Here is a 25904-nt window from a genome sequence, read left to right on the forward strand (position 1 = left end):
GATGCCGTAAAGACGTAAAATATCATGGAGAAAGGACAGAAGCTGGATTTTATTTAAACTGCTGCTGGTGGTATTTTACGGTTGTGCAGCATGTACTTTCTGTGAATTCACAAATAATCCCCTAATGAAGTATTAACTTTTCTATTAAGCTTATTTTATTAGCAAGATTTAGAAATTAAGTGCCTCCAGCTTTACTTCCTTGCCCATTCAGTTCTCTTCAAAAAGAAGGAGTAGTAAAGAGAGAACACCTCCACTGTTAAGTTTTTTTCATGCATTTCAGTGTTTTGTAACATCAAATATTTTGCACTGGAGGCAATGAAAGAGCTTGTTTTTACAAGTCCAAATTCCGTACAAAGTTTTTCTGTTGTGGTTCCTGGCATTATGAGAAGTGTTTGCACAACAGTGAATAAAATAGTCCAATTTTCAAAAGAATCAATTGCACAAGACAGACAAGAGGATTCTGCTGAGGTGGTTTGCGCAGGCATTTTACCTTTTTGCACTCTTTTTCCTTCATTTCATGCCTTAATTCTGAGTTTCTTAATACTGTGCCTCCCTGCTTGAGTTCTTCCCATCATATGAAAGCAGCAAAATTTTCTTTAGCACTTACTGTGAGTCTTAACTTCAGAAGAAATGGTTCGGCAGTCAAGATAAACACCTGCTTGCTTCTACTGACTGTTCAGGTCAAGCATGTTAACTAATGTTATTGCATCCTTCCTTTCCAGAGAATTTAAAGAGGGATAAGCAGTATAAAAACGCAGCAGCAGCAGAGTCTACTGATACACAAAATATTCAAGTACAAACCATTTCTTAAGAAACAAAAAAAACCCCACCCCCCAACCCACCCCAAAAACCACAGCACACAACATCCCAAATGATGATTCAGTATTACAATGTATTATGTGCAAAACTCACCATTTACAAAATGATATACAAACGTGTCAAAGAGTTTCAGATATATGGCAAACTCACAAAAATGCTACACATCTTCCTATGTACAATACACATGCTGCTAGTGACATTTTTGTAATCATTGCCTTGTGTTACACTGCTCGCAGCAGACTTGGGGAGAACCCCATGTCTTTTTAAAGAGTAGCGCTAACTGACATGATGAGGGTCCACAGCATTACCCATGGCATTGGTTATCTTGGATAAACCTGTAGATTTATCCAAGATAAATCTAAGCTCTATAGAACGTGCAGAACACACATTTTATCTTTGCATATGTAGGACTTACTTTCACATCTCACCTACTGAGTAACTTAGAACCATGAAATGCTACAACACATTCTTCAGTCCAAGAAACATTCTGATGTTGGTGACAGACTACACAAAACAGTTGAGGTGTCCTTCACCTTAATGATGTATTTAATCCTCTGCTAACATAAACAGTATCTGAGATAGGTGTTGTCACATCCATTTGCAAATCTACAATACTACTTACATAAAAGTTCCAACCTTCTTCACTTAGCCTGAACCAGCAGACTAACACATTTTAATCACAAATCATGTTTTCTACATTCTTTCTCTGCCCCTTCTCTATAACCTTTTATTTCAATTTCCTCTTCCAACACCCCAGTTCTGTCTAAAAACAATGCATATAAACAATAGTCCAGATAACAATACATCATATTCAGATAAAGGCACTGAAATTGCCAGTGCCAATGTTACAATCTTCTTACAGATAACAGGAGTTTTGTAAGAACTCTCCTGTTACAGGAAAAGATGAGAAACCACAAGACTTTTAATGCAATACTCTAAAACCAGCAAGAGATTTATTCTTGTATATTAAATGTTAAAATCACATGCATAATTATAGAATACTTTATAGTTAAAAAAATATTTCAAAAACCAACCCTGACAGTTTACCTGCAACTGCTATAAAATTTCTATGATATATATATATATATATATATATATATATATAAAACCATGGTGATTCTGTAATTAAAAACTTAGGAAAGGATGCAATCATCCAGGTAATTAGGAGTTAACTGATGCCCTGCATCGGACAGTCTTGTCAATCTCATGCTGGTGAAACTGAGATCATACCAGCCAGTTTACTGAAATAGTTGTCTAGCATACATATATTTAAAATCAAAATGACATTTGGCTAAAGGATGAGTGTAAGAAAATAGATTTTTGCACACTACAGCAAAAGACCTGCAAAGGGCCACAGTATAAGATGTTTCAAAAGAGTCCAGTACAAGAAATTCAACTTCACGGGCTGTTTACTGAAACACGCTGGTGGAATATTCTGCATAACTGGCCATATGCATGGTTTACATGGGGTTTTGTAAGCAATGCTGCAAGTGTCTGCGTGTGTTTTACTAGGCATTTATGGTTTTAGACGTGTTTTATGTCCTAAGGAAGGCAGCCAAGAAAGATGTTTTCAACAGTTAACAAGGAACAGAAATTAAATGATGAGTTGCTGGTTTTAAGAAGCTGAGTCATCACTGTTTTGGAAAATGGCACCATATGGATCACAGTTAATGCGCTTGTAGACAAAGTGAAAGACCTGGGGCTGTGGACGGCTGTGCAACTCTGCCTTAATTTTCTGAGGGTAGGTATCCTCTGTCAGCTGCTGCCAGGTGTCGTCAACAAAAAGAAATAGGCTGTATTCTTCTGGATTGTCCACTTTAAACTTTTCAGCACAAAGCTGACATACATCTTCAGTAGTGATGTATGGTCTTACTAGCAAGGTCTTTCCTGTACAGCCACTGTTAACTTCCTGGAACGCAACACGAAGGTAGTTCTGTAGAATGAGAAAAAACAGACATCAAATTCAAAAAAAAACAAACCATCTTCTGGAAGCTGAGGAGTCAGCAACAAACAGGAAATCTCTCCGTGTTCTAGGTGGGAAACACACTTCAGTGAGTCCTGGGCATTATAGCCACCTTGTGAATTGTGAGGTTGGTGGTAAAACCAGTCTGTAGTGGGCATATGAGAAATTCCTAAGATGACACTCTCCTTTCCTTGGCTTACCTTCTAACCCTGCAATGAAGAATGAACAGACACAACCCTAAAGCCACATGGAACAGACCCGTGCTTTTAGTGTGACTTGATGTTTGGCCTTACTAGGAAACAAACCACTGTCAATCGAAATAAATGTCTGAGGCAGCACACCCAAGACATGAGGCTGCTGCTGCTGGTTAATGCTTCAGAACAGAAGATTCACATAGTACGTTAGTGAGAACGAAGAAGAAAAAAAATCCTCTGTCAGCAGCACACAAGGGTTTTGATCCAGAAGCTACTGCATGATAAACTCTACTCTTATGCTGCAACATGCAAAATGTAATCCATTCTCATGGGAAATTTTCATCATGTTAACAAGTGGCAATTTGCTGTCTAAACTTCATGTAACCGAGTTTCATGTCACAGCATTTTCTTTTTTAGAAGTAAGGCACAGAGGAATGCAGAAAGAAAATTCACTTTGCAACATTAGGATAAATGCATCTGATCTTGAGGCAAAAGCTGGATCTTTTTTCTTTGTTGGAACTGACACATGACCCCAGCTGATAACATGGACAAATTCTAAATATGCCCTACAAGGAAATGCAGTTGTACCTTTAAAAGATCATTTAAAAAGTAAAATCAAAAGCAACAACTGGAAAAACAAAAAAAAAACCACCACCTTTTGGACACATGAACAAGGCATCCTTCTGTCACGTGCTTTTCTTTAAAAGAGATTAACTGCAATGAAAGATTAAAAAGCAGTAAAATGAAAGAAGGTGTGGAAAAAAGGACAGTGAGAAAGACCTGCTTACTGACTGAGCTGGTACCTGTGTTTGTATGCTGAATAAATTAAGCATGCTAAATCACAATGGTAAAAATTCACATTTCCTAAAAATAAGCTGTTAAAAGCTAAGATTGAGAAGAGTGTTCATATGACTTAAGTTCCAAAGATTACTCTTTAATAAAGTTGGTTTCTGTGGGGTTTTTTGATAGCCTGTGGGCAAACACCAAAGCATTTATACCAGTGAGACTGAACCTGACTGAACAGAAGTAATATGTTTTTGTTACTCTGTGTGAAGAAATTATGAAAAAAATCAAGCCTAGACAAGACAAATCACACTACAATTTTAATTTCTAATGTAGCTAGCACACAGAAGACCTGGTTTTAAAATGCATGTGCTTTTAGATGGACAAGACTGCATCGAAGAGTGGATGAAGTTTGCAAAAATGCCTGTTACTCATATTCCAAGTATCAAACTTACGCAGTGTCAGAAAGTTGTATTTAAACATCATCAAAATATGGGGTTTTTTGCTTTTCCATCCTTTTGAGGGAGGGAGGATGAAGGCCTTCCAGCACCCCAAACCTGATAAGGTTGTGAGACTGCATCACAGAAATGCAGTGATCACATCCTGGTGCAAAGTGGGAAGACAAGTTGAGCTGAAGTTGTGTCACATGCTTCATTTCAGGACTGCCGTATGTGGAGAAAGCAGATGGAAAACTGTCATCCTGAGCAGTAAGCAAAATGCTTGAATTTGTGCCAAGCATAACCTGGAAGTGGTGTGATCTTACTGATTCAAGGCTCTCTTTTAAAGAGACATAAGAAGGAGAAGCACTGGACACACTTGGTGCCAGCTCTTCCCATGCCCCCCTGCATCTTCCCATATCCAGTTGTTCAGAGTTAGTTTGGCAGAAGTTCATTTGCTGAGGAAGAGAAGATGAAATGAAATACAAGATCCTGCTGAAAGAATCTTCTGTCATTTAGTTATCCAGCACAAATACAAGGTGATGAGTTTTGCCAGAAGAAGTGTAGTGTTTTGCTAGAAAGAGCAAAGACTCAAGCTACTTGAATCTGACACCTAACTACCTGTAAGCACAATATAAAATGGATCATAGTAAGATGGACTAGCTTTGTGCACTGGCCATAGTCTGGAATTTCTGATAATCAGTTCTCCTCTTCCTAAGAGAGGCAAACTGCAGAAGACTGCTTCTTCTCCCACCTCATTCCTGTTCAGTGTTGTGCTGTAGTTGCTTGCATGGACACTGATAAAGCAGAATAAGCCTCAGCTGAAAGGCTTCATAATCTGATGATGACCCCACACCTTCATTTCTCAAGCTTTTAACTACATCATATCTAATTGATGGTTGTCATTAGCATCCGTCAGTTTTGCCCTGTGGTATGAACTGTAAACAACTGAACACAAAAGAGTAAATCCTTCTCGATTCCAACATCCTCCTTGCTTTGGTCCACAAGCTGGTGCATCTGAACAGACAGTCAACAGCATACTAATGAAAGACATGCAGGCCTGGTTTTAAGAGATGAAGCAATCCCAACTGTTTTGTTATTCTTCAGTTGAAGTTATTGCCCTACTCTGAAAGGGCAGTAAGAAATGGAAGAGAGGAAAAAAAAAAACAAACACAAACATGAAGACATGCACTGTATAGAACTCTGCTCCTTGCTTAAACTTTAAAACTGTAGGCAAGCTTTTCTCCCACCTTTCCTCTCTATTACCTGCTGTATGCCACCATTAGCTACTAGGAAGTTGTGCTGATTTACACCACTGGAAATCTGGATTTGTTCTTTTTTAACAGTAATACATACAAAGAAGCTGAATCTAAGATATGATTCAGTTTGTCTCACTCTGCATGACTTAAATAGAAGGGAGAGTGGGAAAGCTTCATTATTTAGTGTTTTCTTCAGGCATTCATGATCAAGATCTATTATAATAAAGTGCCAAGCCTTCAAAACCTAAGAAAATTTGCCAGCCATATTCTCAGTACTGCTTCACTCCACTTGGAGCCCCAAAGGATTCATACCTCTCAAATGGGGATTTCCAACAAAACAATCATTCCCTGGTTTTTAATTCAGCCCTAAGCTCTACCTGAAAATCATCAACTGAAGGTATCGTCCTGTTAGTTGTCCTCCTCTTGTGCCATTGCCGGAGAGTATCTCTGGCTTCTGAACTTAGCAGTTGGGCAGCTTGTTCTTCCTGGAAGTTCTTGATCAGTGAAAGTGCTCCATAAGCGCTTGTCAAATAATAGCCTCCTGAGAAGGACAGAAAGGGAAAAACTTCTCAGAGTGGTCACAAAACCCCTGCTAGTTCTGACTGGTCAGTCAGAAGCACAGCTTTATACATCCACACATACATTACTCAAAGTTCCTGTGCTCTATTGCCAAAACATTTATATGTAAGAAATCCCAGCTCACTGGCTTGCAAGATACTGGATGGCATGTTCTCAGCTGCTAAGACATGCAGCGACTGCTCCATATTATCAAGTGGTGCAATAGTGTCTGAGTCCACTAGCGCTGGGATAGCTGGTTACTTAAATGAGTGGTGTCACTGCTTACTCCCCACTATTGTTACAAAGTTGAAACATGAGTTTTCTTCAAGAAAAAAACTTCCAAACACTAGTTTGTTTTCTTCCCAAGCTTCAAGTGGGGATGAAATTAAACAAGGTAAGACAATCTACTGCTGTTCAGGAAGTTAAAAGCAACCACCTTTAGGAGAAATAAAGCAACAATAATGTATTATTTGTACCTTGGAAGTATTCTAAAGAGTGTCCCTTTTTTAAAAAAAAAGGAAGACTGTGCCTGTCACCTTTTTAGTGTTCCCCATAATGTCCAACTAGTTCAGGAGGTGACATGTACAGTCCTCCATACTTCACCTTTATTATATGATGGAGAACAAATTAAAGTCACAACAGAGTTACCCATGTACAAAAGAAGCTGCAGGTCACAAAGGAAAAGGAGTCTCAACAGGAGGTAATAGTCCTCAACAACCAGGAGAAACAACAAACATGCTGTTATTTGTTTCTCTCACTCTTCTTAAAGTAAACTATTTGAGTGGGAGTGTCCAATTAAGAGGCAGCACAATCTCTTCATGGATTCTATGCTCACAATAGTATTTTCTGTATTACTGGTGGTATCTTCCTGGCCTTTAGTTCTGCAACAAGTTCAATATATAAAATACATGCAAGACCCATGAGACACAGTGGACAATATATTACATTTGATCTGCACAACCCCAAACCACTAAACAGTTTCTACTGCACAGTATAGTTCAGCTGGCGCCAAAGACAGGGCCAGCCAATAGACAAGACTTCTTTTGCTGCATTAAAACCAACATGACTTAATAGTCCAGTAAATGTTTCTGCCCTTCAAGCACATTAATAATCTCCAGCTTCCATCTCAACTATTTTCCTAAGATTCTCAAACAATGCACTAGAGGATGCTCTGTACACAAAGTAGGGAACAGACTAGTGCCAAATTGGAGGAGTCCTGGCACAGTTCTCTCGTGCATACAAACACGTAAAAGGATACAGCAATTTCAGCAAGCCAAGAGATAGCAGGAATGGGAAACATACACATATACTTAAACTCACAGATGAGCTTGGTCATAAGAACCTTTATACTTCCTCATAAACTGGTAGATTCTGAGGCCTACCAAGAACTTGCAGAATGCCTCTTTGTTAAAAACACCACCTTGAAAACAGAAAGAAGGGAGATTTCCTGGCCTCTAGTGGACTTCAGCCATCGTTCAAGACTGCCTTAGGAAACATATTCCTAGGGCTCATAAAAATACTTTGTGAGAAGCAAACAGTGGGAAGAAGCAATCATTAAGGGGGTCAATATTCTCAAAAGCACTTTCCCCATAGGGGCAGAGAATTCCCCCAGAAATTTTTACAAAGCACTTAAACCAAGTCCCATTACTTGTCTCAAAGTTTAACTGCATGCTGTGGCTCTATAAATACTCTCAGGATATTTTCATGCACAGAAGATAACCACGTGTGGCACCTGCACAGTGTATGTGTTTGCTTGCTGTCATGATGCCTCTATTTTAGACTCCCTTTGAAAGGATTTCTACTCAAACAAGGTTAACAGCAACTGTGCTATGAGGAAGAATTCCCCCTTCCCCAGTCCTTCACTCAATTCTAATAAATATAAATAAACAATTACCTTCTCCATGCAGCAGAGATGGATCCAGCAATTCCATCATATATTCAATTTCAGTATCCAGTTCCAGCATATCACACTGGGCTAGTACATATGTCAACACAGGCAAGAAATCATCTGCTCCATACAGCCTTCCTGGGTTGAAGAGAACACAGACAGTGACAGACAAACCATAACCTTTTACCTCTTTCAGTGTTTGAAAGGAAAGTATTACTTTGCCATCTTCATTGACCAGTACGTTTGTATTACTCTAGAGCCTCCTGTTACTGATGTGCAGAAAAGAGAACATCATTTGACACTCACCGGACAGGACTCTAACACCAGCTTCATCTTGTACTTCTAACTAGCACAAATCTGATGAAGCACACCTTGTGGCATGCAAGGGAATTTAAAGACTGGGCTCACCTTGGCGTCAGCTCAACTGGTGAACTCATACAAGGCTGCGGCTGCCATGCCTGTCTGATTTGACCTCCACCTGCACTTCTGTCACTGGCTAAGAAGTGTGATGTCACTGGCTAAGAAGTGTGATGTCACTGGCTAAGAAGTGTGATGAATAGGCTTTTTTTCTTTTTTTTTTTTTTTTTTAAACACATGCAGGGATGACATCCACTTTCTGGAAGGATCCAGCCACATATACCAGTTTCTAGGTCTGAATCCCAGCAGAAAAGCCTGAATATAAAAGCCTATTACATTTGACATGAAAACTCAGCTCATTTCTGTGACAGAGCATAGTTAGAAACACCAGTGAGCAAATCCTTATGTAATTTACAACTAGCCAGTGAAGCCCCATCAGCAATGGTGGCACACAGCTGCACATAGGGACTGTGCTGTACCTAGGTCTGTCTCACTCCTACCGCTTTTGCTGCATTTAAACTTTCTGTTTAGAAAATACATGGCCGGATCTCTGGGTCTGTCCAAATTGTGTTCATTGTGTAACTGGTGTGATGGTCACTTTAAACCATGAAAAGCAGGAGCCAACTTAAACTTTGGTGAAACTCCACATGACTGAGGGGCTGACATCTAAAGTTATAGTAGCTAAGGAGGTAAGGCATATCCTCCAGGTATTATATTACTATCTGGCTGTCAGACACTTAAACAGCTGCTGGGTCAATGCCATGTTTTCTAAACTTCATATGACAAGACAACCTAAGAACTATTTACCACATCTTAGCCCAAGCCCCGCAGTGAAACAGTTAACTGGCAGCAGCCTCGCAACACATTTCTTCTGTATGTTGGAATCACCTTACTCAATGAAGTAAAATGATGTGGATTCCTATATCCATTTTAAACCACAGGATTTTGCACAGAAATAACAAGCTGGGCAGGTGCTTGGACCTGAATCTTGCGAAAGAGCCCTGGGTTCTTCAACCACAAGCTTTCACCATTCATCTCCAATCTCAAAAGAAAGGTGGCATCTTGACCAGCCTTGGACCCAGCTGCATAATCCAGTGCCCACTTAGGAACAAAACTGCCAACCACCTGAAGCAGTTTATACTTGCTTAAGGGAAAAACACCTTCCATAACCACCAGCATTGCTTCACCTCAGCTCCTGACCTGCCACAGCAGCGTATGGTCAGATGTCAGGCAACAGGGCTGCACCTATGAATTCATGCCATGTGGCACAGCATTTTAATTGTGCCACTGAGTACTCAGCAGGTCTCGACTAGTCTGTAGTTCCATTCCATTATATAGGTTTCAAGGTCAGGTTTGGATGCTTGCTACATAGAAATTATTTCTGTTCCAAAACCAGGAAAGAAGGTGTCCAAATGAAGACATTCAGAGGCACAGCAAGCCAAAAGTACTGGATCAGAGGCTGCTTTCCTTCACCTATTAACATAGAGCCTTTTAGTTTTCATGTTGCGTACAACTTACAGAATAACTATGGCTAACTATGGGATGTTAGCTCTGTTAAAATTTCCAGAAAAATACTAATTTAGTACTGGTGTCAAATTCCAGGCTCACAGGACGACAGCCAACTTCAGAAGCCTACAGTTAAACAAAACTGTTTTTTTTTTTTTAAACTGCCTCACACCTCCTCTTCTCACTGAATTTGTAAAATGTGCTGCCAGGTGCATCAGGCCAGGAAAGAAGCAGAGAGAAAGAATCCCTCTCAAAAGGGCACGGAGGTGCCACAAGAGCTCCAGGATAAGGAGACATATCTGCAGAATCAGGTGATTTCTTCCACCAAAAGACGACCCCAGGTTTGGAATATTGGTGAACTTGAACCACGAGAAGCATCATACCTGAGTTATTCTCCATAACAGTGTAAATCAATTTGCAAACTCGCAGCAGCAGCATGACTTTTTTTTCAGGTGAATACATTTTCTGCATGGTCATGAACTTGACTTTAATCTTTTCAATGTCCACAAAGTCTGGTGTTGGAACAAACACACCCAGTTCCTGAGGATTCCTCTGCCGCACCAACTGCAGGTTTTCCTTTAGCTGTTTCCAAGAACCATCTGCTGTATGAAACTCTTTCAACATTGCTTCAATATGGCTCTTCAATGGCTTCAGAATGCACTTATGCATGGCCTTCTCCAGGACAACATCTGCAATGAGAAAACAGCTGATGTACTCTAGAGCAGAGCCAGTACTAATATAACCATTCCCAAAAGAGACACTGTAGAGCAAAACCTACTTGCTATGGCCTGTTTATTATACAAGCTGAGTTTCCAGATGTTAAGATGAAAACAAAAGGCAGAACAGAATCTGTATTTAATTTTCATTTATGACAATGTGGTAAATACAAAAAGCCTCCACAAAGACAGAGCACAGACTGGCACAAAAATACACACACACACACCCCCCCCCAACAAAACAAAACAAACAAACAAAAAACAACAAACAAGAAAAAAACACCCAGGAAAAAAAAAAAGGCACACTGCAGCCCCAGTTAACTTTGTCTTTTGTTGCCCAGAAGTCTTTGAGTTCGATGTTACTTTTGAGTTTAGACTTCAACTCCCAAACTTAAACACAGTTAAAACCATAACTTTGTCTGCTTTGGCATGAAAGCCGATTCTTTTTGCATAGTTTCCATCAGAAACTATAACTCAGCCAAGGTCTCCCAAAACTTGGCTCAGTTTCATCAAGATCTTTATGAAGTTGGACAGATTATGGGCTTTAAACTATAAATGAAAACCAAGCTGTGTTTGTCCAGCTTCGGATTTCATTACGCAAGCTTATATACAGCTTTGTCATCAGGTTTGAGGTTCTTTGTTTGGCAATAGTGTGCACGTGGCACAGTAAGCACTAACTTAGGGTTATTTTTTTATTTATTCTTGTTCTACTTAAGTTTCTCTTTATCAGTCATTCTCCATTTTCAAAGTATGGACCACATCAACAGAGAAAGGTCTTTGCTAAAAGTTTTCTCTGCAAACCTTGACTTTGTAAGTTAATTTCTTCTCCCACTCAGTGTGCGTGTGTCAATATAGCTTACATTGATAATTAGCTGACATCACTTATTTGTACCACAGCAAACTGCCTCCCGCATAAAGGAAACTGGGGACCACTCAGCCTGGCCAGTGCACTAACACCTGGATAGTGGGACAGGACCATAGCCTAGCGCAGGCAGATGCACTAAGAGAGCACAGGGACCAAGAGAAGGATGAAGAGAGACTGGGTCGCTGCTACATTGTGTGTTTATACAAGCCAGCACCAGACATTCCTGCTACTAATGGCAACTCATTACTGTGTCAAACCTCACGCCCTTTCCAGGTTTGCTGCCTGTTCTGATGTATTTGCCTTTGACCACAGTACCTGTCTTCTCTCTCTTCACCCCTCTTCTTTTTTAATTGCAGACTATTTCTAAGGCTTTTGCTTTACACCACCACCCCCACCACCCCCAGTTTCATTGCTTTTGCTTTATGCCTTCATTTATTTTATCTTTGTGTTCAGCTGTTTTGCCTTTTGGGTCTTCACACCTCTTTTCCATACAAACCAGCTCTTCACACACTCCTCTTTTTACGGTTTCTTTGTTTCATGTGTAGTGTTTACTCTGTGTTTGTCTGACATGCAATTCCCAAATGTCCAACTCTATTGGGAGTTCCCATCTCTTCTATCCCAATTGTGCTGGGGCTTCTGTAGCTCTTCTTGCTAATTCCCCCTCCCAAGACTCTTAACAGCAAAAGCTGTGTTGGCTTTATTCCAGGATGCTTTAAACACATTTGGGCGCTCTCTCACAGTGGAGAAAGCTGCTGGAAAGGAGACAGAGTGATTGTGAGGAGCAGCATTTGCTCTCTGATTTTCTGGATTTCCCTATGGCCACCAGAAGCATAACCAGTCTGACACATATTCCTGATGGCCTGTCACACAGCATGAAGGCTGGATCCAGCCTCCCACCACACCAGAGCTGCTAGTTAATGTAAGTGGCAACATTTCAAACAACTGATCCTTACCTATGATACATGTTAGAGCCAGACAGTTGCCACTGATAGCACTTCCAGACCCAGTCAGGAAAGCAGAAGCTTCACCCTTCTATGCAGTGACAGAAACTGCCTCTCCCCACCATCGAAGCCATCTCTAGAGCTATGGGGAGGAAATATTTTTCCACTAAGAAGGCAGCAGGCATCTCCCCCATGGATATTGCAGCCTGCAGCATTGCTCGCAGGCACACGCACTTCCTGGCTCGGGGTTGGCCTCACTGATGACACTTTTTTTTTTTAACAATTCAGCCTACTTCATTTATTTCTACTGCCTGTTCAGTCTTTTAAATAACAAAACCATGAAACACCTCTGCAGTTTGCATTTCAACTGCCTGCTCTCACTGAAGTCAAAATTAAAGCATTTGGTGCTGCCAAACATTACATGAAGTGAGAGAGCTCTCTATCCCCATGAAATTTTAACTCCCACAGGCTTCCACTGGAAGTTCTGCATATGAATAGCTAGTGTCAGCTGTCCTTTGCTTCAATAAAGTTGGGTCACCATCACATTTGGTCACAGGAGGCTCAATAAATTGAGAGAGGATCCTCAGAGCCCCTGGTCTGATGACAGAGCACCTAGCCTGGGATGGGAGATGTGAATATTCAGTACGCTTCCATGACTGACCCCCTACAGGCTCCAGGATGGAGCTGGTTCAGCTGGAGCCTGCAGTATCAGTATGGAAAGAGCTGCAGAAGCAGTCGATCCCCAGAGGCTACAGGAACCGAGTGCTGCTGGGAGGGAAAATACTTCCACAGACACCCAGTCCTTGGCTGGGGCCAGGACTGTTACCTGCAGCCACTTCGCTGCTCGGGTAGGGCTGGGTACTGGTTGGCAGGTGGTGAGCAATTGTACTGGGCATCACTTGTGTTTCTTGTTTTGTTTGTTAAGGGGTTTTTTCCTTTCTCCTTTTAGTTTTATATTCTCTCCCCTTGTTATTTCCCTTATCATTATTATTATTGGTGGTAGCAGTAGTGGTTTTGTATTATACCTCAGTTACGGGACTGTTCTTATCTCAACCCGTGGGGTTTACACTCTTTCCATTCTCCTCCCCACCCCTCTGGGGAGCAGGGGGGAAGAAGAGGGGGACTGAGCTGGGCTTAAACTGTGACACCCTAGGGTAAGTTAGTGCCACTCCCAGTTTCTCATGCAGATGAATCACACGGATTTTTATGGCTGCGAGAGGAGTTCTTTCATATTTGCAATTCATCATAGGCTCCAAAAGCAGTGCCTGGAAATTGCCTTGAAATTTTACTTGATCACATTCCACATTTTCTCTGGGAACTTCAATAGATTTGAAGGAGCACAGAGGAAGAGAGCAGGTAACTCATACAGCTGTGCTCAAAGCTGTGCACAGGGCCCAAGAACTTACAGCTGAAGGCTGTTCTTCATAGTTTCTGTGCTGTTAACATGATCGGGTAAATAAAAATAGGATGGGATATTTCTCAAAGCATCCTTCAGTACTGTTCAGCGACTGTATCACAGCTAGCAAGAGACAAGCGAAATAAATGACATTTGGCCCTGACTCCAAAGAGATACAAACTGCCTTGGCTTGGTAAGGGTAGACTGAGAGCACTGTAATTTTAATGCAGCATGTTTGCACAAAACTACCCAGCAAACAAGGAAGTGACTGAGATATGAAGCTATGACAGCGTTTGGGGGTTTGTTTGCTGCTGTTTAAGAAAAAAGAAGAAAAACAACAAACCAAACCAACCAACCAAAAAACCAAAACCAAAACCTTTTCTTCTCCCTTATGAATTCTTGGCACAGACACAAGGACCAGAGTTCTGCCTCAAAAAACTGCAGATTCTAGTAAGCTGACAAGGCCAGCAACAGAGCAAGATTGATAAGGACTGGACTTCTTTTGTTTTTTTACTGTCAGTAACAACACCCATACATACCCTAATTAATATAAAACCTGTGTAAATATTTATACTATAATTAAAACCTGTAAGGACAGCATTTCTTGCAATCTGGATCTTAGACCAATATTCAGTGTCACAAGACACCAATAAGCACGTCTGGAATTAGATCATACAATTATTTACCCTTTCTTCTGAACTGCTATTACTGCCGTTCAGAGGAAGGTGTTTCCAGATGTGATTCCACAAAACAATTCCCAGCCAGCAGCAGATTTCACTGCTTAACTTGCCACCAAAAAAAAAAAAAAAGAGCATAGGATGGTCTCCCAGTTAAATCAGCATCCAAGTTGTGAATTGAGGACTGATCCTTTGCACTAACATCTCTGTACACTTCCCACATCCAAATCAGCAACTAAAATTCCTGTTTAATTCAGCATGCACAAAGTGCTTAATACTCCCAAACAGGCACTCTTCAGATTTATTTTTAATTGAATATCATTGCAGCTGAGCACCATGTAGTGTTCCTGAAATGATTTTTATAATTAGCCTCTAGCCTCAAAATGGGAACTGGAAATGCTTTGATAAATGAATTGCAAAGGCCAGCCAGCTAGTTTCGTTGTGACTTGTGGAAACACATCTGCATCCTGTGCTGACATGCTGTTTTGTTTTGCTGCTAACCACATAAGTCTGCATCTAGAGAGGACACGTGAGTCATAGCCAGTGTCCTTATGCAGCCTCTTCACAGCCCTCGCTGGCTGAAATCACAGGCACACTCTCACCTTCTCCAGGCTGACAGTTCACCTGTTACCAACTGCTGTTGCACCACTGAGATTACCTTTCAGATTCCAGCCCTGGATTTACAAACTCACTTTCTCATCTACAATGGCCAAACCACTCATTAGTAAAAGAAGGGCTCAGTAAAAAAGAGACTGAGCAAGCCTGGGAACAATCATAAAAAGGCACAGTACTGTGCAAGTAAGATTGCTTGGGCACGGCTTTGGAATACCACAGTGTATTCATGCAGGACACCTGACTACATTGCATTTCCTTTGTTTTGGATTTTCCTAATATCTATCATTTTCATATATTGGCATGACTGATATAAATCTACTTTAAGATAGCTCATGTCAGGATGGCCAAGTGTCCCATTCTGGGTGGATGTCTACAGTGGCACATGATGCAGAGAAGGGCATCTCCTCCAAAGCAGCAAGACTTAAAAGTTAAAACCTCACACAACCCACATTCTTTGATAATTTGCACAACCCTGAAAACAGTGGATTGAGGTGGGTGATGGATGGGCAGCAGTAACAGAAGCTAAGCAACTAGGGAATAAAAGCCTCTTAGGGTAAACCTCCCTTCATTTTTGCTAAATAAAGCATACAAATGAAGCACAGAAATATCTGTGCTAGGTTTTCTTTGCTTTAATCATGTGTGGGTTAATTAAAACTCATGCTACGCCTATGTGGCAAACACGTCTTCTCTTGAAGAAGTAGTACTAAAGGAGCAGGGAATAAGTCACAAAGGAAATCAAAGGGATGGTCAGGAAAGGGAGAATCAAAACCTCTGCTTCTGCTTAGTGCTTTTACGAACCGCTTCTTATTTGCCCTATCCCCCCACTTACATACTGAAAGGAGGAGTGCTCATGGTCACATTGGTCAGCCTCAATTCAACACGAAAAGATACTAGGATGTACAACAGGATAGGGGGACAGGACACCAAAACAAATGTACAAGCACCTAAAAAGTAACACAGTGCTAAAAACCAGCCAACATTGAGTTTTTCAAGGAGAAATGGCATAGCATTCTTATTCCTTTAAGAGGGTAACTGGATCAGTTAAGAGAAGGGATCAGAGGGCAGGCTGTATCTTAACCTTTTAAAGCCTTATAACCCTATTCAGTGCAACTTTCCCATAAGCAAACAAAGGAAATACTGTTTATAATAATAAATAAGGTGGGTGCATAAAATACTGCACTGGGAAACCCAATTATCAGTGTTTGACTGTCAAACAAGACAGATATTTGAAAAGAGGTGTCACGGAGGTCAGCCCTGGGCTTTAGTCTATTTAGTATTTTCATTAAAAATTTGGATTATAAAGCAGAGAGTCCACATACAAATCTGCATGTGATATCACAGACAGGAGAAAGGCATCACCAGTCCTTTGGCAGTTATCTTCGTAAGTGGGAAACAGGCCTAAAGCTAACATAATAAAATCTCCTAATAACAACAGTAAAACATTGCCTCTCAGCAAGAGCAATACAAAGGCAAAAGTGCTAATCAGCAAAGCCTCCCTCAGAGCAGAGCGGCTGGCTCAGTGGCTCCCACAGGCTCCCACAGGGAATGGGTTACTCTCCTCCAGCTCCATCTGCCCACAACTCCTCCATACAGACCCGAGCCCCTACCATAAGGCATGTGCTGCCAATAAGGGGCAAGCACATTCTCTCCAAACCTCTTCTAACATTCAACATCTAAAAATCCATTATGGATTAGAAATACCAAAGCAAATAACAGGCAATATTGTTTAGGCACCTTCCCACACATCAGTTAACACCTTATTGCCAAATTACTTAGACCTGTAATTTCTTGGGCTATGTGCAGATTCAGGCATTGAGACTGAAGCTGTTCAGGTATTAGATCCCACCTGATGGAATGATGACAGTCAACTGGACTCCCTTCTATTTACAGCCAGGAAGACAAACACAAAAACTCCTGAAAATTAGCTATTCAAGCAGCTGTGGACTATGAGGGTCCTTCTGACTAGTCCAGGTCTTTATTCTGTGGATACATATTCAGGTGTGGGTAAAAAAAATACTTTGCTTTCACCCTTTAACAACAAAAAGCCATGTGCCCTAGTCTTGACTCTGCCCCAACACTGGGAATCCCATTGTTTCAAAAAGGGTTAACAGCCTACAGCGCTAAGAGTAGGAGACACCTGTCAAGAATAATTAGAAACACTGATGCATTCTCCCAGTGATTTGGCAGAAGTTAAACAACTTAATATACCCCCTGTCTGGCAAACTTAAAAGATCTTCCACAGAAGTCTTTTGGTTGCAAGAGTCTGCGAGGTTCTACATGAAAAGGTACATGATCATCGATCATTGCACAGACATGGGAGAAAGTCCCAAACACCAAGAGCTTTACTAAACCTTGGAGGGTGCTGCTGCAGCATGTACAGAAATTCAGGAGACAATAGTGGGGGGTAAGGCGAAATCTGACCCCCCCAGAATGGGCAACCAGTTGCAGCAGCAGTTCTGCTGGATGGGAGAAGGGGTAAGGACCAGTTCCAGCTCCTCTCCACTGGACAGGACTGGTCTGAGCAGCTGAGAGGCCCCAACACTTTGTGTTACAGGCTCCCTCCGTGACCCACCAGTGGCAGCAGTGGGTGTGAGTCGCAGGGTGAAGCTGATGCCTGCTCTAACCTTGCAGTCACCAGGCCTGATCAGAACCTCTGGGCTCAGACACTGACTCACCACTGCCATGGGAAGTACTTGATGAACAGGAAGAAGGAGCATCAGCAGCACACATCCAACCCTGGACTGACACACTGAGAAACCTGCACCACGAAAGTGTAAACTGAGAAGAGAGGATGAGTGCTCACAGAGTTAAAATTTGGGCTGCAATTATGTACTGAAAGAGTCAAGCAAAACCACAGATAATAGGCAGGACTACATCATAAGAAGTTCTCTACAGAGATGACTAAATCTTGCTGTCACATAGTTATCTGCTTAGATCAGCAACATCTGATGCTCCTGATCCACTATGGTTGTTTGCAGGCTCAAGCCATAGGCAGTAGATGATTCAAAAATAAGTTCTTCCTTTGTTTAAACTATCCCACTTTATAAATTAATTGCATTTAATCACATGACCAAAGGCAGATTTTCTGTCAATAAAGAAAACCAGCATAGTTAAGTTATATTTCATACCTTATGCTATTCCAAACTATTGAAACATTTAAAAGCAAAACAGCATTTTTGCCAGTCTTCAGAGACCCACAGTCAGATTTAACCACACCCTGGCAATGAAAAGCTGAAGTCAAACCAAGCTTAACAAAATAACAAGCAAATTAGATCTGTATTTCTTTGTCAAATATCCAATTCTCTGCAGAAATCCAGGCAAAAAATCATCTACACCACTGCTCAATTTGCTGCTTTTTCTTCCACCTTAACACCCCCATAACATTCTTTATTATTGTAGCAAGAACATTACAGGCTCTGAAAGAGTGTACATTTCAAGGACACTCTCCCAAGCGTTATATTTGCTTTAACAGTGCTTGCTACTTTTGTTTGACTTTGTGTAAATGAAGTTGAGGTTACATGAGAATATTTCCTTCTGCCTGTCAAGGACAAGCAGAACTCTCAACATAAAATCATCCTCTAGTCCCGGAGCAAGAACTATCTTCCAATTTTGCACTGGGCCAATTGCAGGGACGCTGGGATGCAGGAGAAAAACAAGCAAGTTAGGACTGAAGTGAGCTCACAAGGAAAGTATTCTGCCCTGAGGGATGTTTACCTCCTAAATGTGGCTTATATGCTCTTTGACAAATACTGCTCAGACTCAGCAAGATAGAGGGGGAGTGAGATTTTATACAGCAACAATGATTTCACTTTTGTGGATACACAAGTCTCTCTGTTGTTAAAACATGTATTCAAACATGTATCTCAGCAGCAACCATTTATAAACATGTATATTTGAACACAAACACAGAAAAACTCTTATTAGCAGCCCCTTCTCTTGCACACATGTGGATTTTTTAAACTTATAACTTTCTATTTAGCTTCAAGTGTACTGACAGTGCAGCTTTGTTAGGAGTGAATGAGACTGGTTGAAGAATAAGATTTATTTCAAAAGTAAGTTGCTATGAAATGCCTCTCTGCTCCTTGTCACTGGTTTTGAACAAATCTTAGTTCTGTGGCTAATCCACACGCTTAAAACTGGCACAGTTTTGGTCCAAGGATCCAGAACTATTTCAGCCCAATTCAGGAAAAAATACATGTGTGCCAGTAAACAAAGGATTCTGTAAACGGTACAGCAGCTAAAAAAAAAATATATATATAAAAAAAATAATCACAGGTAAAAAGTGCACACTGAAAGTATCGTAAAGATAACTTTTTATGAGCACTTTTGTAGCAAAGTTTTGAGTTGCTGGGGTGATTTGGGGGCAGGGGAGTTTGAGGGTTGTTTTATTTTAAGACTCAAAACTCCGTGGCTTGAACTCTGCTAGCAAAGTCAACCCCACCTTTCAAAACAGGCACAAAGACTATGATTCTAAAAACAGATTACACATTTTCACCTTCTCCTAAAACACATGATAGTGTTTCTTACCTATTTGGTCCTCTGGAATCAGCGATTCGATTGGGGGATCAAGTTCGGAACTTTGGGACAAATAGTTCTTGACTTGGGTCATGAACTGCCGAATTGTTTGCAGCATATCGGTGCTTGAAACATGGCACTCCTTGTTTTCCTGCAGAAAGCTGACATAGTCCTGCACCAGGCATCCAAAATAAGTGCGTTTGTCCTGGGACATCTCCGCAATTTTCTTAATCATCCTCTTTTCAGGGGTCATGAAGGAACTGAAAACTCCACTGACTTTCCGTAGCTGAGATTTCACAATCTTGGGGAGAACAAACGAACTGTTTCTTTTTTTCTTGGGCTTCAGAGGGGGTGCCATGCTCTCTTGGTCACTTTCCCCCTCAAAATCCTCCAGGCTGCTGTTTGTGTCCCCATCATAGCCGAACAGCGGCATGCTCCGATCGAAGTCCAGCGAGTCAGACGACGAGGTGGAAATGCTCATGTCGCTCAGCCTCTGCCTGCCTCCATTCCATGGGATGTGTGACTCAGAGCTGGTAGCTACTGTCTTCGGGGCAGCTGCTGGAGACAGCTCAGGCAGGGTTTCACCTGAGATGCCAGCAGCTTCAGGCACAGGCACTGAGCCACAGCCAGGCTGAATCACTGCTGCAGACTTTGAGCTGCCTACCTCTGAGCAGACAGCCTGCTTCTTCAGCCGAGGCGGTGGAATAGGGGTTGGTTTACTCTGCAGTAAATCCAAGCCTCTCTCTTTCTTATGGTTGACCGTTTCTGGCATGCTTGCCTGCTTTATAGTCCTGGAAAGCTGCGGACTCGTGAGGATGCTATTAATAGAAGGAGGTGGCGGCCGGGGTGGGGGAGAGCGAGGCCTCACGGTGCCATTCACGTCTTGAGTTCTTGGGCTCTGCCTCTTCAGACTTCCACTGACATCCTGGCTGTGCACTTTTAAGAAGAGGGGATTAATGAAACACAGTGCTCCGTTGGTCTGGCTGCACTCCAGCTCTGAAGGCGTTCGGGTTCGTATAGAATGCACTCCATTTATAAGGCAGAGCTGACGCGAGCCTTTACAAGCACTGTCCAAAGGCACAGGCCTGCAGGGAGGTGTAGGATCCAGGGGGTTGCTGTTAGCCAGGGAGCTCCAAAATTCTGAAAATCATCATTGCATTAACGTAAGAATGCAAACCAGCATGCAGATGGCTTTCAGAACATTCAGCTCAACATCACCCATCTCCAGACATTCTGACACGCTTTTATTGATTCAAGGGGGGAAAAAAATTAATTCCAAGTGAACCTCTCAAAGCCCCACCAGGCATAACTGCATGCTGCCCTCCTGGGGCTGTTCTCACTCATCTATAAATATCATGACCAATGCATAGCTTCAAATCAACCCACTCAACTAAGTTTAAAAATAAGCTGAGAATTCAAAGAAAGGAATGGAGACTGTAACACAGTAATTCTCACCAACTTGAAACTGAATGCATGAATGCCAAGCACTCTACAACAGGATTCATGCCCAACAGCTGTGTCTTGCCTACTGGGCAGAAAACAGGAAATGGCCCATGGTGATAGGCCACTGCCAGAGAACTTATGTAGGCAAATACATATTTCTTTACATAGTCATGCAATGCTGCTGTTTTTTTCCAGCTCCATGACTTTACATCCTGCCTGCAAATCCCTCAGCAGACGGGCGAGTGTGCCTGGCACATGGGCTGTTGAAAACATGCGTCATGCAAGCGCCGCTGCAGGTAAAACACGAGTCAGAGAGGGAATCTTATGTTCATCACATGAAACATCACAGGTTGGCAATGTTCTTTCTGATGTAGTTTGCTGGGCCCACATGCTGTTGACCTCCCTTGTGCAGCTCTCCCTCTGAGCATACAGTGTAAGAGAGTTCAGACAGGAGCTCCAACTCTTCATGTTCAAACCAGGTTGTTTTGTGCCTATATGTTGCTTAAGGAAAGCTCACACTTACAGGAAGGCCCTTGAGAGTTTTTATGCATCTCCTGGGTCTGCAGGATTGAAGGGCTGACTTCCTGGTGTGCTCCTTTGCACATGAACATCTAAAATTTCATCAAAATCTCACAGAAACTGTGATCTTAATCTCACATACAGTTGGTGTATTTGGGATCAATTATCTACCACACAGACACGGAATCATCAGTCTCCTCCTCAGCTTTCAGACATATTAGCTTAAACAAAACACACAATGCACAGAGAGGCTGTTCAAGAACAAGACTAACCCTGCAGCAAATAGGCCATGGTGCTCCTGGGTACCAAGGACAAAGACAGTGCAGATAGTCTGAAGAGCTCACTCAACGCCACCGTTATGATCTCCTATAGAGAAACTCACTTAATGGTACTTTAAGGCTTCCAGCTTTCACTGGGAGACTGTCTTCCCAATCAGATCTTACTGTATCCTGATCATATTTTTCTTTCTCCCCAACCATTCACCTCATCCACAGTTCCATGACTGCCTCTATTCCCATAAAATCTGTACTTTCATGTAATCAGCTAAACTTGCAGAAAAGCAGTGCAGAAGTAATTTGCCTCCTCTCTAAAGCAAATCCCTCAACTGCATTGCTACTCCAGCAAAGCAAAATATAAAGCAGTGTAGTACTTCCCTGTGTATGACTGCTGCAAAGTCCCACCAACAGTTCTGCCACTCTGATCTAATAAGGTTCTGTTTCTATATCTAAGACGATTCAAAAATCTGCTGGGACAAAGTCTGCTGACAGTCAACCCTCCCTCCCTGCAAAAGGAAGTGCGGTCATTCAGCACTTTGCAGAGTTGCTCAAGGATTCATCTGGGTGGAGCCCATGTTTCCAATCCCACCAGGCCTTGCATCTTCTGCCAGCTCAAGGTATGTTTTACAATGAGCCTGTATGTGGTTGTAGCAGTCAAGTGATGCAAGGACACGTCCTTGCATTTTCTTTTGTTATTTTAAAAGCGTCACCAAACCAATGTACTCCTTCTATGTACACACTCCTCCTTTTATGAATATGCTACTACATTGAGCCTCCCATCTCAAAAATCACCAGTCTAAGATCACATGTCAATGTGAACCGAGGTTTTAATGGTGAACCTCAGTTCCTACACTCTCCTGGCAATTCCAGCAAATCATCAAGCTATGCTTGATGTAAGCCTGCAGCAAACATTTGCTCTCAGAGGAGAAGCTACATCAGATCTCCGACTAGGGATTGTAAGACTTGCTTTGCCCAAGGGTTGCCCAGGGAGGAGAGGAGAAAGGAAGGAAAGGGCAACAACAAAAATATCACAGAAGGCACAGAAGGAAAAAAGACCACTAAGGTCACCATTTGGCAAGTACAAGATCTGGCTTCCCAATAAGAGAAGCTTGTAGCTGACCAATATGAACTACTTACTGATACAGACTATTTCTTCAAGCTTACAGCACTGCCACAAGGAATGACATCTATGCAGAGATCTACTTACTCAGTCCAAGCTGAGCAATCTCTTCAAGTTCAGCTTCTGTCTTTGCTGCAGCAATAGCATGAGGCAACTTCAGGGTGAATGGAAGGACATCCCTGTTGTCAAAGAGAAAAACAATTATGGCTTTGACAATAACATCCATAGTTTCACAAGCACTTGTTTTCAACACTGGCAGTGGCTGAGCTCTGATTCACATTTTCTTTTTGAGCTGTGGCAGGTAGCAAGGGCCTTAAAACACACAGCACACAGTGAAAACATTACCAACCGCAGGGCTCCTTTACATTGGAAATGTAAATGACAGTCAAGTCCCAAGTCTCCAGGAATCTCTTTAGGCTCATTTCCACAGAGCCATCCAATATTGTCCTCCACTACAGAAGAAGCTTATACACCTGGTCTTTTACAAGCATACCAGTGAGATGCAAAAGTGTTATCTGCCCTTACTCCTTCAGTGAAACTTCTTATTCTCTGAATATACTGTTGATTGCCCTCAGAGTTGAATTCCAGTTCTCAGAATAAAAATTTAAATGAGTACTTGGGCAGCTTCCCTAAACATTTCTAAGTCAGGATGTCTTGGTGCTACTGTGTCCTAGGCTGAAAACATGCTTCATTTAAGGAAATCTGTCATTTGTTCTCGTATGTGGTTTCTCTTCACTGCACACTAAAAGTTCAATGGATGTTTACAAGGGGAGATGGATGAATGAATGAAAAACGTGCTAAGTCCAATGTAAAAAAGCTTTTAGACAGATTTTAAGGGACAAAAATACTAATTATATGTACATTGTTCAAGTACTGCTATCAGCTACTATACCTCTTGCCTGCCCAGTTGGTACTGATACACTCTCAAACAACAGTGCATGCTAAACCGCAAAATCTCTAGTAGAAGTACCTATGTAATTAAGAGTAAATGACAACAAATAGAGCATGGGAAACCTACAAACAACTGGTGTCAGCAGAAATTATTATGGGGTTTTTTAGGCTGTGAACAAGCCAACCATCTGTTATAGCACAGACAGCAAGTTTTTATCACAAATATCCTTTATGGTGTATGCCAACATGTTGAAAAAACAGGATCTCAGAATACCATTCAAATTCAAATGAAGCACATGCATGATACTGATGCATTAGCTAAAAAGTATTTGGAAAGACATGTTCAATGCCATACCACAGGTAACCTAGAGTCTAGCGCATCATCATGGACATAATAGGAAGACAGGTAACCCTTGACTCCTCATACAGACTGACGGGGTACCTACTGCAAGAAATTCCCTCTGGGTTTAGGAAATCCTCTTGGTTTTGCTGTGGTGTACCCAAATGGTACTCTCTCACAACAGCTACCTATCTGCTTCCCTAAAGAAGCCCTACATTTTCCTGTTGCACTCCCAACAATCCTAGACTGCTGCCTGAAGAGGACAAGGATGCTGGGTAGATGGTGCCATTTAATAAACATTAAGCAAATGGAAACATTTAGGATGCTTCTCCACTGAATGGCGAAATAAGCATTTGCTTCGGGAAGCATACCCACAGTCAAAGAATGAGCCTCATTTATTGAAGTCTCTGGAGGGATTTGCAGCTGAAGTTGTATTTATTAGTGGTATCTGTGGATAGGTTTGCAGCTAAAGTCGTGTTTACAATGATGCATTAGGAAAACTAAGTTGTGATGGCCACTCTTTTTCCCTTTCCAAACAACTACAAGAAAAGGAACAGAACAATACACAGATGAACAGTTTTGTATGTGCTTCCTGAATGGGAGGCCTGGCTGTATCAGGACACTGAATTCACACTTGGCTGACTGAAATACCATTAAGAAAGTTAAAGCCACTTTGAATGGAGAGACTCATGTGTAAGGCAACAAGCTACTGTGCTTTACATTTTAGCAAACGTAAAGCAAGTTGGAGCCTTCAGTGAAAGAAAAAGAACAAACTAATGCAAAGAAATCTACATTTGCTGCATGCTGCCTGTAGGCACTTAAGAGGAATTTACCAGAGCCTGGCTAGTGCACAGAACTAAAAGGGTGACAAGATAAAGAATCTCTCATTATTACACTGCTTTTAAATGCAGTTTCAGCTCATTTCTCATCCAACTGATGACCAATTACTTATGTGGTAGAAATGCTGCTTTCATCATATGCATGTACAGCTCAGCAAAATGAAGACCACTAACAAAGGGGGTCTAGATGCTTGTCCACCATAAACAAACGCAGTAAGCACAGCAACCTAAGCACATCCCCAGTGAGTGTTTCCCATACAAGAAATCACCACTGTCAGATCTAATTGGCAACCTTATTGCAGCGACAGGACTGAGACAACCAAAGTCGTCTCTCGCCCCATCCTTCAGAAAACGTACAGATGTGCACTCTGCATCTGTTCATGTCCTGCCTGTGGATGAATGTAAGGCTTGGGCATCACAGAATCACAGAATAGTTAGGGTTGGAAAGGACCTTAAGATCATCCGGTTCCAATCCCCTGCCATGGGCAGGGACACCTCACACTAAACCATGTCACCCAAGGCTCTGTACAACCTGGTCTTGAACATCACCAGGGATGGAGCATTCACAACCTCCCTGGGCAACCCATTCCAGTGCCTCACCACCCTCACAGGAAAGAATTTCTTCCTTATATCCAACCTAAACGTCCCGTTTAAGTTTTAACCCATTACCCCTTGTCCTGTCACTACAGTCCCCAATGAACAGTCCATCCCCAGCACCCCTATAGCCCCCCTTCAGATACTGGAAGACTGCTATGAAGTCTCCATGCAGCCTTCTCTTCCCCAGGCTGAACAGCCCCAACTTCCTCAGCCTGTCTCCATACAGGAGGTGCTCCAGTCCCCTGATCATCCTTGTGGTCTCCTCTGGACTTGTTCCAACAGTTCCATGTCCTTTTTATGTTGAGGACACCAGAACTGCACACAATGCTCCAGGTGAGGTCTCACAAGAGCGGAGTAGAGGGGCAGGATCACCTCCTTCGACCTGCTGGTC

At 41.9% G+C, this 25904-nt stretch overlaps 1 protein-coding gene across 3 annotated transcripts in view; it reads right to left on the bottom strand.

Annotated features, from left to right (window-relative positions):
* Positions 1 to 256: 256 nt before the first annotated feature.
* Positions 257 to 25904, bottom strand: part of RIN2 (Ras and Rab interactor 2) — an 84051-nt gene continuing 58403 nt past the window's right edge. For 2 of the 3 annotated variants that reach the window (XM_062608131.1, XM_062608128.1), the window contains exons 7-12: positions 22934 to 23025; positions 19502 to 20629; positions 10148 to 10453; positions 7908 to 8039; positions 5833 to 5996; positions 257 to 2752 (exon numbers count right to left, since the gene is read on the bottom strand). In XM_062608131.1, coding sequence (XP_062464115.1) covers positions 2435 to 2752; positions 5833 to 5996; positions 7908 to 8039; positions 10148 to 10453; positions 19502 to 20629; positions 22934 to 23025 — 2140 coding nt within the window. In that variant the 3' untranslated portion in view covers positions 257 to 2434. Of the gene's footprint in view, positions 2753 to 5832; positions 5997 to 6524; positions 7434 to 7907; positions 8040 to 10147; positions 10454 to 19501; positions 20630 to 22933; positions 23026 to 25904 lie in introns of those variants that run through there. The other variant, XM_062608136.1, reaches the window with a different exon arrangement.

Source organism: Pezoporus occidentalis, unplaced genomic scaffold (assembly GCF_034315485.1).
Source record: "Pezoporus occidentalis ecotype Australia unplaced genomic scaffold, CSIRO_AGI_Poc_V1 ctg10, whole genome shotgun sequence".
Lineage (NCBI taxonomy): Eukaryota > Metazoa > Chordata > Aves > Psittaciformes > Psittacidae > Pezoporus > Pezoporus occidentalis.